This window comes from Orcinus orca, chromosome 9 (assembly GCF_937001465.1).
Source record: "Orcinus orca chromosome 9, mOrcOrc1.1, whole genome shotgun sequence".
In the NCBI taxonomy this organism is placed as follows: Eukaryota; Metazoa; Chordata; class Mammalia; order Artiodactyla; family Delphinidae; genus Orcinus; species Orcinus orca.
In genome coordinates, this window is record NC_064567.1 from 103571527 (window position 1) to 103589541 (window position 18015).

The window sequence follows — 18015 nt, forward strand, 5'->3', positions numbered from 1 at the left end:
AAATGTGCTAAGGTTTATGCAAGCTAACGGGATCTACAGACGTGTGGATACAAATATAACCACGTGTGGGAGGATGGAGGGATCCCACACAGCCCACATCCATGCCTGAGAGGTTCTGGATCTGGAGCTCCACTTGGTCACGGCCCAGCCAGGCCACACGCTGACCCTAATGTGGTTATGTGTGGGCATTTCTGCCTCAGACCCTCATGGAGGCTGGGGTGCTCTTGTCTCTCAGGAAGAGAAACACTTGAGCCAGGCGAAGGCCGGCTTCTGTCTTCTGTATCACAGGCGCTGTCCCCATGCGATACACTCTGTGTGAAAAGAATGCCCCTTTCTCTCTTCATATTCAGTTTTCTCATCAACAGCATACGGGCCTTGGACTGGATAATCTGTGATCATAGAATCTGGGATCTAGGCTCCACAGTTAGAATTCCCCACATGAACCCCAGACCTCTAGGTAGCCTGGCATTCCCACTCTAAAGGGGAATATTCTAAAATAACACCTCTGCGGCTGGGGGCTTCCAGAAGACCTTGGCTGCCATCCTGGAACGGTGGCACCACCAAACCTTGTCCAACTTGTACAGACACACTGGGAACGTGCTTTATCTGATTTCTTTTATTTCCCCATTGTACTGTGCATGGCGCCTCCCCAAGGCTCAGGTGTCACTCAGGGCAGGTCCCTTTCAGTAGCCTACAGTTTCCTTTTCCTTCTTATTGAAGGGGTTGTAGGGTTTCACAGTTGTGACCATTCTAGACAGTGGCCCCTGGTGACGGAAGAGGTCAACTGCCATTTCTCTCTGTAAGATGCTGTAAGAGAATGGAGGGGAAAAAAGACACATAAAATAAAATAAAAGCATATAATCTCATCTATCCTCCAACTAATGATACACACGTCAGGGTGCAGGGGGGCAGGGAGAGAGAGAGGAGAAGCACAGAACAGAAAGAAAATGGTTAGTCCTTGTGTGTATTGTTTCCTTTATTTCATTTATTTACATTCAGTTCATTGATTGCATTCTATGCATTATATTGCCATCAGTTTCATTGACTGAAAATCTACTTTGTGCCTAGAATTACAGTAGGTGCTAAGAATACAGAAAACACAGACAAAGGAGGTGAGGCTGCAGAGAGGCAGCTGAATAACCCAGGGCTACCACACAAAGCCTCCGTGGGGGTGGGCTCAGGGTGTGAGGGCACCCAGAGGCAAGGTCACCTTTCTGGGTTGGGGAAGGACATCCACCCACTGTCTATGTCAGGGAGGAATCAGGAGGGTCACAGTAAAGGCCAGCTGGTGCAAAGGTCAGAGTTCAGGGAGACAGGAAGATGGGAGGGCATGGAGCATGCGGGCGGGGCTGGGAGGGGGAGAGGGAGACAAGGGCAGAGGCTGGAGGGGCCCCGTGCAGGGCTGAGCGCTGGCTTCACCCTGCAGGTGGGGTAAACTTGTGGCTCCCTCATGATACGCTCAACCCACACCTTAGTCTGCTCGTCTCTCCAATGGAAATGATGCCCTACCAAGTTTCTGCTGAGAATTACAAGAAAGGAAATAACCGTGAAAATGTAGAATACTATGTATGTAAATGACGCTTTCCAAACACCTGTTGTGTCCAGAGGTGTCCACCTCAGCATGGACCTGGGTCATGCCATCTCTCTTGAGCAACTGCACACAGCCTGTAGCGATTCTCCCATGAATCTGCTGCTACTTGAATCACACACACACACACCGCGATGCTCGTATGGGGCAGAAGTTATAGAGGACACGGCAGATGAATCTCAAGCACCCTGTTTTTACGCTGCGGTTATCATGAAGTAACAATAGTTTTTTCTGATGTTGTGAAAAAATGCTGTTGAAATGAGAACTCCTGCTTCTGTGAAGGTTGAATTCTGGTGTGAGGGATGCACAGAAAACACTGAGCTGTGATGGAAACAGGAGTGGACACCCTACCTTCAGACCTGGAGACTCACAGCATCCCTCTGACCCATCTCCTGCACCCCCGTCTCCCCGCCTTGAACCCCTGTCCCATAATCCCTTCCCTGCTCCTTTGCATCTCCTCTCAGCAGTACCCATCCTAGGGCACTGCTGGTGTCCTGCACACCACCCTCAGCATGTGTTATGGGGACCGCACGGCCCTCCCTCCCTTGGCATCGACATTCAAGGCCTAAGCCACTCAACCCCACTCAACCACCACTGTGGCCCATCAGCCACAAACTCCACCGCAAGTGCGCCATTCTTGCCCTGGGCAGGAAGAGGGGCCCTCAGTCCTTCCCCCGGTTGTCCTGTGGGAGCTCTTCATGTGACTGCGAGAGGAGAGCCATGAGCTGGAGGAGGGAGAGGGCTGGGGGGTCGTGGAGCTGCGAGGGAGGGCAGGCTGGCTGCTCCAGGGGAAGGTCTGATGTAGGGAGGCCCTGGGCCTGGCCAGCCAGCAGCGAGGGAACAGGGCTGAAGGGGAGCTGGAACTCACAGGGAAGGAAGAACCTTTGAGGCAAGTGGGAGGTTGTCTTTCTGGGAGGAAAGGAAACAGGAGTAGTGGTGGGAGTAGCGATTCTGAAGTGGGGGGAGGACACGGGGGTGGTGGTCCACCGAAGCAGGTAGCCGGGGGGCCTGGGGAGTGGCAGGGCGGCCCTCTGAGGGGGAAGGTGGAGGGCTGCTGCCACCACGGGGCGGAGCCAGCTTTCCACGGAAGGAGAGCCGCGAGGGGAAGCCGCGAGGAGAAGCCGCGAGGAGAAACAAAGAGTGCCTGGAGGCCGTCAGCTCACTAAGGGCTCGTGATACTCAACAGACAGAGATTCAGACTCTCACGGCCGCTGGAAGCTTTTAGCGAAGAGAAAACAACAAAAACACATTAAGTGTAGTGTCACAAAAAAGCAGAGGCACTACTTCACCACGGAGAACCTCAAAGACCTGACTTTTTCTGATCACAGGGGCCAGGACAGGTGCAGACCACTGGCCGCCCTGCTGCAGGCCGCCGGCCTGTGTCAGCAGAGTGCTGTTAAAAATCTATGCGCCTCCCTGTGCCTTCTCACCGCAGAGCCCCGCTGCCACGTCAGGAGCCCTTGTTTGGGGGGACGCAGGGGTGATCTGGGCTCCCAGACCAACACAAGTCTGTCATTTCGTGTCACATAGTGGGTGACACTGTCTGTGTTTCCAGAGCCAGTGTGCACCCTGAGAATGAGAACCCCAGAGAAGACAGCTCCACGGGTCCTTGGGCCCCACTCTGGGACAGCAGGTGACAGCTGTGTGTGCAGTATGTGCGGGGTGAGTGTGGGTCTGCCAGGGGTCCGCAACCAGCCTGAATCTGCCGCTGTGGCCATTACCCCAAATGGCCTAAAGACTCAGGCTCTTTTCTCAGGTAGCAACAGTGACCACAGTAGGAACAGAAGTAGTAACGGTGGAGGCTAGTTTCCCACGCAGGAATAAAGATTCCTCTGAAATATATTAGGGACTTTGGACCGCTAGCTCACGTGGCTGCAGAAAAACGCCAGACCACAAGGCTGTCGGGGACGAGGTCTGAGAGATTTGGGGTGAGAAGATGGGCTGTGGGCAGAAACGGCGACGGGTGAGAACCGGCTGCATTTGCCAGAAAAAGTATCCTCGAGTTTGCTCTCTCCTCGATCGTGAATTGCCCAGACGCAGGGCGTTACCCTGGCTTTTCTGGGCAATAAGTCTAAACAACAGATATAAGGATGCATTTAATTTTCACGTAGTTTCTTTAGGTCCTTCAGAGGAAGTAAAACACTGTGTCTAAATTTCTACCAGCCCTTCCTTTGGAATTTGTGTGACGTTTGACAATGTGTCTTGAGAGAAAATGGACTGAATGCAAAACACCAGCCTAGAAAGCCAATGACCCTCTTTAAAATGTTTCCCACTGGGTGGCCCAGAGAGGCCGGCCAGTTGGCAAACTGTCCGAGCTAAGCTCAGTTGACAATGCGCCCCGTCGCCTTGTGGTCACTGCCCTTACCACGCGGCTCTCTACACGCAGTTCACCGCGGCGGGCGGTGACCTGAGAGCTGCCTCCCTAAGACCCCACGGCTGCGCGATGAGGGCTGCCTGGGGCAGGCAGAGGCCTGCCCTCGAGTATCTGTGAGACGAAGCCCACTGCCCCGAGAATCACGGCGTGGACCACCTCCTCCTTTCGTGAAGTCTTCGCTGCACCCACACAGATGCCCTGCTGGCCTGGAGCCTCAGTTTCCTTACCTGTCAAATGGGAAGACAAGAGACCTTCCTCACAGGGTCACAGGGTTGATGAGACCAGTCAGTCCTTACAGGGCAGTGTCCCAGAAGCCCTCAGCTGTTAAGTGACTGTCACTATGAAGACACTGGGCATCCTCCAGGGTAACTGTTTATCCCTCGCTCACCGCTAGACTGGGAGCTCCTTGCAAACTGGGTCTAACTCTTGTGAATTCCTGGCACTGTAAACATTTGTTGACACAACATTTGTTGAATGAACCACACGCACACGAGTGTATGACTAGTGAACTGATGTATGAACTGTGGGCCGAGGTCCATGAGGCCCCGCCACGTCCTGCCTCTCGGGATGATCAGGAAGCCCATCAGGGCAGGAGCTCGGACTCTGCCTGCAGGTCAGCACCCACCAGCCCCCCTGACTGCCCAGCTTCCTGGGTCCCTGCCCAGGCTCTCTCTCCGACGTCACCCTGCCTTTTCTTCTGCATAGCATGTGTCTCTGTCCAAAATCGTTTTAATTCATGTCTTCAGATACTTGTATGCCTCTTTGCTTCTGTCTTTCACGCCAGAACGTAGGTTCCTGAGAGCCTGGAGCTTTCCCGCTCAACCCGGTGAGCACAGAGCCTTCAGCAGTGCCTGGCCCAGGGTGGGTGCTCAAAGAATGTTTCAGGAATGAGTGGATTCTCCACCAAAAAGGAGAAAAGGCACCAATGGAGGCGGGGGGCTGCATTGGTCCCCCTCCCAGATGCACACCCACCAACCCACCACGAGAGCGTATTTACTGGCACGGGGCCAGCCTCTGGACCCCGCATTTGCATCTTCAGAGCTGTGTTATCTTATTTGCAAGGCCAGGACGTCCATAAGACGCTTTCAAATTTGAGGTGTAATGAGCAATAATGCGTTGCTTCTCACTGGCAGCTTCAACACACAGGGTCTGCGCTAAACTCCCATCAGATGTCTCCTGTTTTCAATTTGCAAAACAGTGTTTAAAAATATATATGGCTTTCAACCGAATGTTGTCTTTCGTGAAAAGTAAGGTGGCTATTCACAAGAAGTGAATACGTGTCCCGTGCAGTGTGTTCCATGCACGTTCTGAGGATCATGCAGAAGGGTGATGTGTATGCAGAGCTGAGCCCAAGAGGCAAAGATGCCATCCACCTAAGATGCATTAAATATCTTAATATGCTCCTTTGAGCAGCAACAGTGGGGAATGGACTCTTCTGTCTTTTTGGACTCGACACCCTATTTTTTAAACAACGTAAATGTACTCTCAGTACTGAATGGCTCTTTAATGGGCTAATCATCATTAGGACACCTCCCCACCGCGTATCTGAGCGCACTGAGTAATAGGACTCGTACTTACTGGTGCACTCCTGGATCGGGCGAGGGGGTCGTTGATGGACGACGAGAATTTGCTGGATGGGTGGCTGTGAAATGAACCTTACCAGCGTATCCTGGAATATTTGCAGAGCTAAAGGAAAGAGGGCAAGAAAGGAAAGGAAAATAACCATCTGTGAAATAGTCACGGTCACCAGCACCCAACTATGAAAACACAAAGGAGGACGCAGTCTAAAAGTTTTGTCCCACGTCAGGGCTGGAAATCTGGCTGCCAGACAGGAAAGCGTGCAGGCAGGGGCCAGAGATGTGCAGATGACAGCCCTGCTCTAGGACTAAAGAAACTTACTTCAGGTCCATGTTTTTCTACTGTTTCAATTTGCATGTGTTTTACATACATGATTCACAGCTGAGCTCTGTTTTCTAATGAAGGACAGGCTTTCCTTACCAAAGAGTGGACCTGGGTCCCACACGGAGCTCTGTGACACCAACTCCAATATCAGTCACAACTGTGATTTTGTTTTTTTGTTTTTTGTTTTTGATACGCGGGCCTCTCACTGCTGTGGCCTCTCCCGTTGCGGAGCACAGGCTCCGGACGCACAGGCTCAGCGGCCATGGCTCACGGGCCCAGCCGCTCCGCAGCATGTGGGATCTTCCTGGACCGGGGCACGAACCCGTGTCCCCTGCATCGGCAGGCGGACTCTCAACCACTGTGCCACCAGGGAAGCCCACAACTGTGATTTTTAAATAATATTTATGTCTTGTCACCGTTAAAGTACTGATTTCATATAATTTCCTGAAATTGCACAAATTTAACTCAATTCCACTTACTCCTCTGCTTCCCTGGTCCTTTTCCCCTCCAGAGAGAGAGAGAGTAAAAGAACAACACAAGAAGGTCTGGCAGGGTTTTTCAGTGTGGGTATAAAATCCCTCTCTAGAACGGCAAGCAAACTTCCAAAAGAAATACTTTAGTGGGTAATTCAGAGAAGTGTGAATAATAAGTATTGTTTTTGCCATTTTTACAGCGTATAAAACCCTTTCCATGGATTATTTCCTGAGGAAGAGGTGGGCCCAGTCCCAGAGCCGCTTAAGACATGCAGCCTCACCCTCAGGTGCGAGGAAACGTGAGGTTGAGACTATTTTCAAAGAGCAAGCACACGCTCTCTGCAAATCACAAGGTTCCCTCCAATAACACCCATCGCTGTGAAGTTCAGCTCTCAGGGTCCTCTTGCTGCCATGGCCAGGAGAGCGCCAGGGCTCAGCTTGCCGCGGCCACTCCAGGGCCCCTCCTCGGGAGCGTGACATTCCTCTGGCGAGGGTCCTTATCCTCGACGGAGGCCCAGACGCAAGGCGAAGAGCAGCGAGGACCGAGCCCCCATGGAAGGCAGAGGGACGGCTCCTCCGAGGGTCTCCTAGTTTCGTCTCATGCTTTCCACACAACCAATAAGACAAGGAAACCTCCAATCAGCACTGACCGCAGGAGGAATTTCCAAAATATGGAGCTTCAGGGAGGGTGCGGCGTACAGCCAGGGACGGGCAGACAGTGGAGGGCGGGGCAATGAACGGGGTGGGCTCAGGGCCGGGGGCTCAGATCTGGGCCTCAGCTACGAGAGGGGCGACAGTACCAAGCTCAAGGGCATGGGCAGGAGGGAGGCCAGATTCTACTTGTGTCTGTGGGCAGGCACGTCCTCTGGTGTCCTTCTGGGCACTGATGACGTGCCCCTGGCATCAGCACGTTACGGGAAATGACGTATCAGGTAGGAATTGCACCAGTAAAGTCCTGTGTCTCTTCCAAGCGCATCAGTCTATGACTTGCTGGCTTGCAGGCAATAAAGCAGGGGACCCCGATGCAGACAGAGTGAAGGGCAAGCACATCAAGGGCAACAGCAGGGTAAGCAGTGCAAGCTGATGGATCTTGTGAGGCCAGGAATATCAGGGAGCCAGGCCTGCCCTGCCCTTGTCTCGGCCAGCTGCAGCCCGAGGGTGCACGTGGCCTCCCAGCGCCCTGGGGGTCAAAGGGATTCAGTGAAGGTGAAAGCAACTGGCAAGTCTTTAGCACTTAGTAGATGCTCAATTAATCGAGCATGTAAGATTTTAAAGAAATAAGAACTGTACAAAATAGGGGCCTGGCAGGCGAGGAATACAGTTCGTCCAGGAAAGGCAGCCTGAGAGAGGTGAAGACAGACAGTGGTTTCCAAACGCTGCTGCGCCCTGACGACTCACGGGGATTTTTAAAAGGTACTGATGCCTTACTCCTACCCCCAGACATTCTGATTTAATTGGCAAGCCGTGTAACCTGGGAATTGGGGTTTTTAATCTCTCCAGAAAACTCCCATGGGCAGCCAGGTTTGGAAGTCTCTGTTTCAGGCTTGTTGCAGGGACCTGGGTGAGTAAACCACTGCTGTCCAATTCTAGGCAGGGCCCTTCAGGTTTTCCCGGAATTTTCTTAAAGAATTGCAGCTGTATGTCACAGAGGTAACAAAAAAATGGGGCAAAATCATTCTCCCCAAACATTCATTAAAGCTTCCATGCATGTTACAAAGGAAATCCCCTTCCTCTGCGCGAGAGGTTTTTTCCACTGCCCCTAAAACACCTGCAGAATGAAAATGCTTCTGAAGTCATAACCTTCCATCAGAGCAGTTAAGAAGTCAAAGGTGGAAGCAAGTGATGTGTCAATCACAAGAAGGGCTTGATATAAAACATCACCCCACTATATGTGCCTTGTGGCATTCAGGTTATTGATGTTAAACGGTATTATACATTATGTTATAATAATGATATTATATTACATCATATCTAAAAATAACACCCATGCACGAGTGGACTGAATTAAAGATAAGCTACTTAGGCCTGAGAAATGAATTCAGTTGCATAATAAACTGTCACATATTTGAAAACGAAAGTCCTCACCCACGCTGCTTCTAAAATCTATTCCATTTAACCCTTTGGCAGGGACATCACAGGGGGACTTTCTTCCGTCTTCAGTGCAACATGTTGACCTTATATCAAGAGGAGAATAGTCTCTGGGGGACACTCTGCAGACCTGCGGCTGATGGGTGACACGATTTTTCAGATGGAAGAAACAGAGATATTAGAGACACGGAAATGTACAGGCTCTAAGAGAATTTCCAGAGCAGTTGTACGTTCAAACCCACTCCCCCATTTAAGGAAAGCGAGAGAAACAGGAAACCATTTAAAGATAAGTGAAGTCTTCATGTTTGCCTTTGCTCCATAGTCTTTTGGACACCTTCTTTGGTGCCCAATTCCCACAATAAGCCTAGAGTTGGTTCACTAATGGGTAAATTTGAATAAATTGTTGCCTAAGTTTACAGCTAATTGGTTTTGCTCAGCAAAGCATAATAAAATAGAAATTAAATAACTTGAGAAATAAAAGGAACTTCAGTAAATCAGTTAGAACGAGGGAGCCCAGATGGTGTGTAATGAAAAGCTAAATAGAACATAAGGAAAACATGGAGAAAACCATGTTATATGTAGACTATAGGTCATGCATACGTGGATTAAAATTCCAGTGCGCACATGTTCTCTCTCTGTACCACAGGCCTGACGAATCCTCACTGAGTGTGCGCCCTTTGTGACACTTAACGTGAGTTGACTGGTTTAATCTCCCAACACTCTGGGTCGCTGGTCCTGGTATCATGCCCATTTCATAGATGCAGGCACTGGGGCCTCAGAAAGAGTCTAAGTCATGTGCCCAGAGACAACCAAGCTGGCAGGTGACGGGACTGACCCGACCCAGAAGGCCCTGACACCCAGACTGCCAGCCGTGCCGGGAGAGCTGTGCTGGGTCAGGGTGGTCAGCGTCACTCAGGGTGTGGGTGTAGTGCACATTCAAGCCACTTGGGCCCTCGTTCAGCGAGAGCTATTCTGTGTCAAGTACAGATCGAGAAGAACTCAAACAGGCCTGACGCCTGACAGCTTTCACGTTAAGCAGTAAAGTTGTTAAATGCACGACTAGAGGTTTACAGAATCCAGGTGGGGCAAAGATCACTGATGCAGAGTAAGAGCCAGAGGGTGTGAGAGGGACGCAGATGGAGGCGCGGGCTCAGACTGCCCCAGGGCTGGCATCGGCCTTCAGGGCTGCCCCCGCCAGCCCTGTGCTCCTGGACACAGGATGGGAGCTTTCTGAACCACCTCTGCCCAAGTCAGGGGTGGGGGGATGTGCAGCTCCCTTGCAGGGGGCGGGGGGCCGGGTTAGCTGGGCCAAGTGCTGGCCCAGTGCACGTGTGGCCAGAGAAGCTGGCGGGCCTGGGAAGGCTGAGGGGAAGGAGGGCCTGGGAACTGGGACTGGTTTTGCTGACCGTTCTGTGAGAAATCTAGATAAGACCAGAGTCATGCTGGCCACTGGGCTGTGCCTCCCTGAATGTGGTAAGATGTGGTAAGATCCCCAGGACCTGCTCAGGAATTAGTGTCACTCCTACCGTCACCATGCTCCAGAGGATGTGCTTCTCCCTCTGTTCTTAGGGAACCTTCCCCTCTGGCATCCGGGAGGGGACACGGAAAGGAGCCGACAGCCCCATCAGAGCAGGGCTGACGCCCAGGAAGCGCTCACTGGCCAGAGGCTGCCCTGGGGACTGAGCGCTCATGGAATGAGTACCTGGGGCTCTTACATAATTTACTCTGCTTCAACCTCCCCATCTGTAAAGTGGGGAGAGAACCTATTCCCGCACCTCTGGCTTCATCACACTGCTTTGAAAAACAAATGAGAGAGTCGATGTGAAAGTTCTCAGAAAAGGCAGAAGTGTGGGCTAGTGTAAGGAACTGCTATTCATAGCCTGTCTTGAACCTGCCTTGTGGTCAGATTTTGTTAAAGGTGCAGTGCACCCGGGACAGGGGCAGGGCGGCCCCTTCTTCCATCTTAGACCTTGGCCCAGGGGTGCCTGGAGGTCACTTTGGACAATTACTCATGATTTGCAAATGCTTCATCAGAGAGACGACAGAGGTAAAGGCACAGTGAATACGAAACTGGGTGAAGTCCTGAAATAAAAGATTATGATTTAGTGGAAGACAGAGCGGTGGAGGCACCAGGCTGGTTTGGGAAACCAAACGGCAAACAGTGTCTGGAAAGCACCGGGTATGGGGTCGGAGGGCGCAGCCTCTGCTCTGTCACCTGGACGTGCCTCTCTCCTGCTCAAGCCCCAGTGTCCTCCTCGTTGGTAAAGGGAGGGGCTGGACCAGCTGAGATGCACATACGTGAGCGCCCACGTGGTCCATGGCAAAAGAAAAACACTCTCCCTTTCCTTAGGAAAGGGCAAGGTTCCATGCTTTTGGATCCCGAGTCTGCACAGATCTGCTGTTACACATCATTCTCTAGTCAGGCTCTTTGCACTGATGACTCCTGAATGCTAGGCATTTTCAAACAATGTGGGCCACAAAATAATTACTAACTGAAAACAAACTTCTCTTCCATCTCATTTTATAATAAGCTCTTGCAAAGAATATGGCTCTAGTATTTAAGAGTAGGATGAAAAAACAGATTGGGAAAAAAATGGGGGGGGGGTCCCTACATTAGTCTTACCTTGTTTGCTTGACACAGATTGTGAGTGAGGATGGACTTTTTACCTTTTTTGTGTGTGTGTGTAATTTCTACTCAGTGCCTGAGCTTCAAGAACTGTTGAAGCCAATGGATATCGTGGATTCTAGCTCCTAAACTAGGCCCAAGTTAGAAGTTAGGAACCTCAGTGGAAACTGAATTAATGTCTTGAGTTCCTTAACTAAATATCTTTTTTTTTTTTTTTGCGGTACGCGGGCCTCTCACTGTTGTGGCCTCTCCCGTTGCGGAGCACAGGCTCCGGACACGCAGGCTCAGCGGCCATGGCTCACGGGCCCAGCCGCTCCGCGGCATGTGGGATCCTCCCAGACCGGGGCACGAACCCGCGTCCCCTGCATCGGCAGGCGGACTCTCAACCACTGCGCCACCAGGGAAGCCCACTAAATATCTTTTAATAACTGGCCCATCACTACCAAATCAGAAAATATTTTATTAATTTTAATGAGAAAACTCATGCAACAATTCTGCTCTTAAGGATTTGTTCTATAGAAATGGATGCATAAAACTGTGCAAAGATATATGTGGAGGATGTTTACTGCTGTATTTTTTTAACAATAGGAAAGATTTTAGTAACTACTCGGCCTACGTAAACTATGATATAGCTTGTAGTGGAATATGACGCAGCCATTAAAAAAGATTTCCAAAGCCCTGCATAGAGCCTGGGAAAATGTCCATTGCACCTGTCGACCCAATACCGCCCCACACTCGCATGCACACACAGTGACATGCAGCTACCTACAGGCAGAAATTCATGCACGTTTGGCGGTAAAGTCTAAAACATGTATCACTTTTCAACACTGGCCCTGAAAATGAAAGAGGTATTCCGCTTTTGACAAACATATTTGAATGGTTTTTATAATAAACACATTTGGAAGGAAAAGAATATGCTATTTGGTGAGCTTTAAGGCTAGCATTGAAGGTGTGTGTGCATACACATTGCACATAAACTCTGGTTCCACTGTAAATTTTTATAATACTTCCAGGAAAGGATTTTGTAACATGCTTAAAAATGTTTATATATTTTGACCTCATAATCCATTTCAAGGAGTCTCCCTTAAGTAAATAACTCCAAATTAGAAGAAGATTCACTTAAAGAGTGTTTGACAGCATTATTTATCATAGCAAAAAATGGGAAGAATTTACATATGTAACCTAAGTGAACTAGTCAATGACAGTACATCTACACCAATAAAAATCATGATGAGTTCATAATAACATGTACCCATGATGATGTTGCAATGTTAAGGTAGTAAAAATTATATATGTAATATGATCATAGCTATATAAATATACAGATACAAGATTCAGGATGACAGATGGAAATATGTCAAAATATTAATAATGCCTATGTTTCTGTGTAAAAGTTTAGTTATATTTTTATTGTTATTAATTTTTCCCATACTTTTTTTTATAACGATCAGATTCAGTTCTACAACTTTAAAAGTTATTTTTAAAACTATTAGTATAGGGCTTCCCTGGTGGCGCAGTGGTTGAGAGTCTGCCTGCCGATGCAGGGGACACGGGTTCGTGCCCCGGTCCGGGAAGATCCCACATGCCGCGGAGCGGCTGGGCCCGTGAGCCATGACCGCTGAGCCTGCGCATCCGGAGCCTGTGCTCCGCAATGGGAGAGGCCACAACAGTGAGAGGCCCGTGTACCGCAAAAAAAACAAAAAACAAAAACAAACAAACAAAAAACCTATTAGTATAATCACCACCAGTACATTGGGCATGTCGAATGAGATGGTGGCCAGAATACAAAATCAACGAATGAAGAAAATTTGAAAACATTTACCCTTTGGGGAAATTGGTGATTCCAACCACCTGAACCCAAGAGGCAGTAGCCTTGACTCTGTCTGCAATGCGGCTTCCACTGAAGGATTCGGGGCAAGTACAGCTCCTGTCCTAATTGTCACAGGTTATGAGAACCTTAAAGATGATCTCATAAACGTATTTCCCTTTAAGAAAGTTTAAGATGAGGAAACAAAGGAAGAGTCATATTTGCTTTTGAATAGGATGGTACTCTACTGGGCACAAAGCAAGTTGACGTGTTTCTGGGTTTTGGACCTTATGCAAATGATGTCATGTTGTATGCATTCTTCTATACTTTGCTCAGTGTGGTACTGTGGAAAGGACATAACATTTTGTTTAGAGATTCAAGTATATGTAGCCAAACTATCAAGCAAAGCAAGCAAAGGATAAACACAAAGTCTGATGTGATGACTTCTGGGTTGGGGAAGGAGACCAAGGAGATGAGGTTGGGAGGAATATACAGGTGGCTTAAAAGATACAGTACTATGTCCTTAGCTAAGCCCGGGATGCACAGGCATTTCCTTGTTATTTTGCTTTATATGTTACATATGACACTATACATTTTGTATCAATACCTCATAATAAAAATGGAAAACCTTTCTTTGTGTTAGAAGGTTAAGATTCTGTTAAAAAAATGAAACCTCATCCAAAGAAGAAACTTTGCAACCTCGGACGCCCTCTAGTGGCCAATTTGGGGAAGTACAGTTAATGTCCAATTCTTTTACATAATCCATTCAATTTCCTTTCCTTAAAAACACTAATTAACAGCAAGATGAGGTAGAAAGGCCTGCTCCCAAATTTACTTAAGTTAAATGGTATGTTCTACATCAAATTTTTAAAATGCTGCCAGACTGCTCTTTACTATCCTTGAAGAATGACCCAGAAGAATACATTTTATTCTTTAGCAAGAATGTTTCATAAAACATTCCAAAATTCAGATGTACATTTCAAAGGAGAAATAAAATTTTATGCCAGTAGGATATTTTCAGTTGGGTTTATCCTCATACTCTTTCCTGAAAATTTTTTAGAACTGCCACGTTTAATAGCAATAATTTCCTTGCAGAAATTATGGAAGAATCATAACCAACGAACCCTTCCTCAGGACTCAGCTAAAACATCACAGCCTTCAAGTCTTGTGGGTGAAAGTGACCTCTCTGTACAACTGAGATCAAAAGCACTAAGCTCACGGCTCAAGAGACTCACTCCACGCTGCTCTATATTATCATTGTTGGTGAGCAGAGCTCACCGGCCCTGCAGGTTTGCAAGCTACGTGAGGGCTAAGTCCTTGTCACAGTACATGGAATATTTTATGTATTCTCTCCTCTTTTTTCTTTCTTTTTTGTTTTTGGTTGAAATGGATCAACTCATTTAATTCTTCAATGCAATAAGTTACAGAAATATATTTTAAAACCAAATTTAGTTTTGAAACATATTTTAGTTTGGCCAACTAGTCAAAAGAATTAGAGTCAGAATATATAACACAGGGAGATTCAAAATTATTATAGGGTGTAGAATAGGTCTGAAGGACAGCCAATGTGAAATTTAGCTATTTCGTCTCATGGACACAACTGATGTTTAAAGAAAATAGAAAGCAGCTAACATTTAAAATACTGTCGTGATTCACACTATAGGCTTGCAGGACACCTCCTGCAAGGTTTTCAGTCACCACAGAAACTGATGGGGTAACAGCCATGATGTGTAGCAGCTCAGTGGCGTAATGAAGAAGATGTGGTACGTATAAACCACGGAATATTACTCAACCATAAAAAGGAATGAAATAATGCCCTTTTCAGCAACATGGATGGACCTAGATATTATCATACTAAGTGAAGTAAGTCAGACAAAGACATATCATATGATATCACTTATATGTGGAATCCAAAAAGAGGGTAGAAATTAACTTATTTACAAAACAGAAATAGACCCACAGACATAGAAAACAAACTTATGGTTACCAGGGGGTAAGGGGGGGAGGGATAAATTGGGAGATTGGGATTGACATATACACACTACTATGTATAAAATAGATAACTAATAAGAACCTGCTGTATAGCACAGGGAACTCTATTCAATACTCTGTAATGACCTATATGGGAAAAGAATCTAAAAAAGAGTGGATATATGTGTATGTATAACTGATTCACTTTGCTGTACACCTGAAACTAACAACATTGCAAATCAGTTATACTCCAGTAAAAATTAAAAAAAAAAAAAAGAAGACACAGAATGTCAGCTCCCTGTAGTGTATCCTGTGAATCCTAGGGAAGGAATTTCTGAGGCTCAGTAGTTCCACTGGTGAAAGTGAATATATACATACTTTTTGTATATATTATATATATAATATATTCATAAAACATAGCATGTAAAGATATATTGCGTATATATGTAGGCACTCAGGTTAGTCAGTGCTCAAAACTATAACCTCCTTTGTGAGAAACTACAGTCCTTTCAGGTACCTTTCTTTCAGGTATCTTTCAGGTATCTTTCCTCTTAAGCCGTGAGCAGCACGAGGCTGTTTTTTTTTTTTTAATTTTATTGAAGTCGAGTTGATTTACAATATTGTGTTAATTTCTGCTGTACAGCAAAGTGACTCAGTTATACACATATACATTCTTTTTCAGATTCTTTTCCATTATGGTTTATCCTGGGAGATTGAATATAGTTCCCTGTGCTGTACAGTAGGACCTTGTTGTTTATCCAGGGCCGTTTTTTAATTGCTCCATTCATTGCAAAGCCCATGACCATGTTTCCTCCTGAATAATAAAGTGAGGGGAATAATCATAAGTGGAACTCACCAACTTGAGCTCGTATAAAGAATTTCAGAGCTGCGAGGCTTGGCGAGAGATGTGACGTCTCCACAGGGGTCGTCAACGTCATCAGCATTTGTAGAATGCACGCAACCACTGTTAGGATGAAAAGAAACATAGAAAAAATAGATGAACATATCCTAACTTGCAAAGGACATCTTGCCAAAATAGGTCAAAATGCAAAAAATTAACCACGGTGATGGAACAATTTGCCTTAAAAAAAATAAAGTAAGGAGACTTTCTCTTTTTTAGAGTGAGAGCAACAGCTGGTTTGTGTTTTTGAGCAAAGAAGCAGCTGCTTCTGCAGCCCTGAGCCAACTCCTCCCTGGAGCTTGGAGGCAGCCGGGGCAAGGCAGAGGTGGGTGTCTCCATAGCTGAGGGGCCTCCTGTGGGGACAGAAACGGGGCAGGTGCCTGGGATTGTGGACAACTGGCGATGTGCCTTCGGGGCCAATTAGTCCACGGCAGTGAGAGGGGGTCCTGCAGGCGCTTCTGGGGCCACTGGTAGGAAGGTGAGTCAATTCTACAGTGGGGTAGGAGAGGCTGGAGTAATGAGGGGGGAGGGTAGAGATGAAAGGCCCAGATTCCTCTGTTTGCTTGGATTTACTTTGTTCCAAGGTACTGTGACTGAATGTTTATGTCCCCCCAAAATTCATACGTTGAATTCCTAACATCCAAAGGTGATGGTATCAGGAGGTGGGAGGTACTTGGGTCATTAGTGTTCTTATAAAAGGGACACCCTGAACCATACGTGGACACAAGTCTGTGACCCCTTGGCCGTCCCTACCTTCCAGCCTCCAGAACCGTGGGAAATAAATGTCTGTTGTCTACAAGCCACCCAGTCTGTGCTATGTTGTGACAGCAGCCCAAGCTGACTAAAGCACAAGATTTTTTCTCCAATATAAAGCAGAGAAGACCCCAAAGGGTGGTGACGCACATCTGTGCCACCCACGGAGAGCCAAATTTAAATAGAAAAGCAAGAGATCACACTTCCTGCCCTTAGCTTTGGCGAGCACATTGTAGCTTCCACATCAAGTGTAAAAGTCTTTCTTGTTGACAACACCCAATATTAGTATCATCCAAGGTATTTTATTTCATAAAATAACCAATTTGGGAACACCGAAGAAACTGCTCCCCCTTTCTTTCTCTTATTAAAATCTTTAACGCATTTTTGATGAAATTCCTGACAGGCAGCATGCTAGGAAAACATTAGAAATCTGTTAGAAAGCGTAAGCTGTTTCAAAAAGTGAATTACAAACATGAGAGAGCTGAAAGCAACTACAATTTAGATGTAAATCTAGTAATTTTTAAAACATTAAGAAACATTACTTACGTATAGAGAGGAATGTATTTGCTTCTGGAACTTGGACTCACACTTAGAAAAAGAGAAAACATAGGCAACTGAGTTATCGACATTAATAAACATCACGATTAGAGTATTTCTCTTATTAAAAAAAGTCTTCAGAGATATCCCATAGAAATGGGCTTCCAAAAGTTGGTAATTTTAAGCAGAAAAGATTTAAAGATGTAGTTTTTAAGTGATGAAAATCAAGCACAGAACAAATTCACTCCAAACAGCCAAGAACACGTAAGTCCTTGTTGACTCTTACGATTTAGCTCCAAAGCCTCTTCTCCTGGGTTTTTCTTTGCTGTTTTTGTCCTCAATGGTTAGACATGTCATATTTGGCAAAGCTGACCTCTCATTTTCTTAGACACACAGAGGGTCCACATTTGACTGGCTCTTACTGACCATTTAGTGTAACTCTCCATGGTGGAGAGGAAGCGACTGTGGCCCAAAGGAGTTGAGTGACGTACACAAGATTGCAGTTACTTAGGGCGCTCAGAGGAGCTTGGGTTCATTGTGTACTTTCCCTGCTCCAACCCTAGAATCAGCCATTTTTCCAAGGATTTCACAATGTCTTTTATTGGAGAGTGGCATTTTAAACCAACATTTTGGAGCTAGACATGCTTCTGGCTGCTTGTGTGTCCCTGCTTCTAGGCCCTCCCAGCGGACAGAGCTAGGAATATCTGGGTGCATTTGAACCCGTGTGTATCCATATACCTACATATATTTCTGTATTTACCTTCTGCAATATATATATATATATATATATATATATACATATATAAAGGGATACCTCAGAGATATTATGTGTTCGGTTCCAGATCACGGCAATAAAAGTGATTACCACAGTAAAGCGAGTAACACAAATTTTTTGATTTCCCAGTGCATATAAAAATTATGTTTATACTAAATTGTAGTCTATTAAGTGTACAATGGCATTATGTCTAAAAATGTCCATACCTTAATTTAAAAAT

General features: G+C 46.8%; 1 protein-coding gene across 1 annotated transcript in view; it reads right to left on the reverse strand.

Annotated features, from left to right (window-relative positions):
* Nucleotides 1–612: 612 nt before the first annotated feature.
* Nucleotides 613–18015, reverse strand: part of SPATA48 (spermatogenesis associated 48) — a 56606-nt gene continuing 39203 nt past the window's right edge. Inside the window, exons 6-9 of the mRNA XM_004277947.3 lie at nt 17030–17071; nt 15686–15793; nt 5541–5648; nt 613–807 (exon numbers count right to left, since the gene is read on the reverse strand). Of these exons, the coding sequence (XP_004277995.1) occupies nt 684–807; nt 5541–5648; nt 15686–15793; nt 17030–17071 (382 nt within the window). The 3' untranslated portion in view covers nt 613–683. The remainder of the gene's footprint in view (nt 808–5540; nt 5649–15685; nt 15794–17029; nt 17072–18015) is intronic.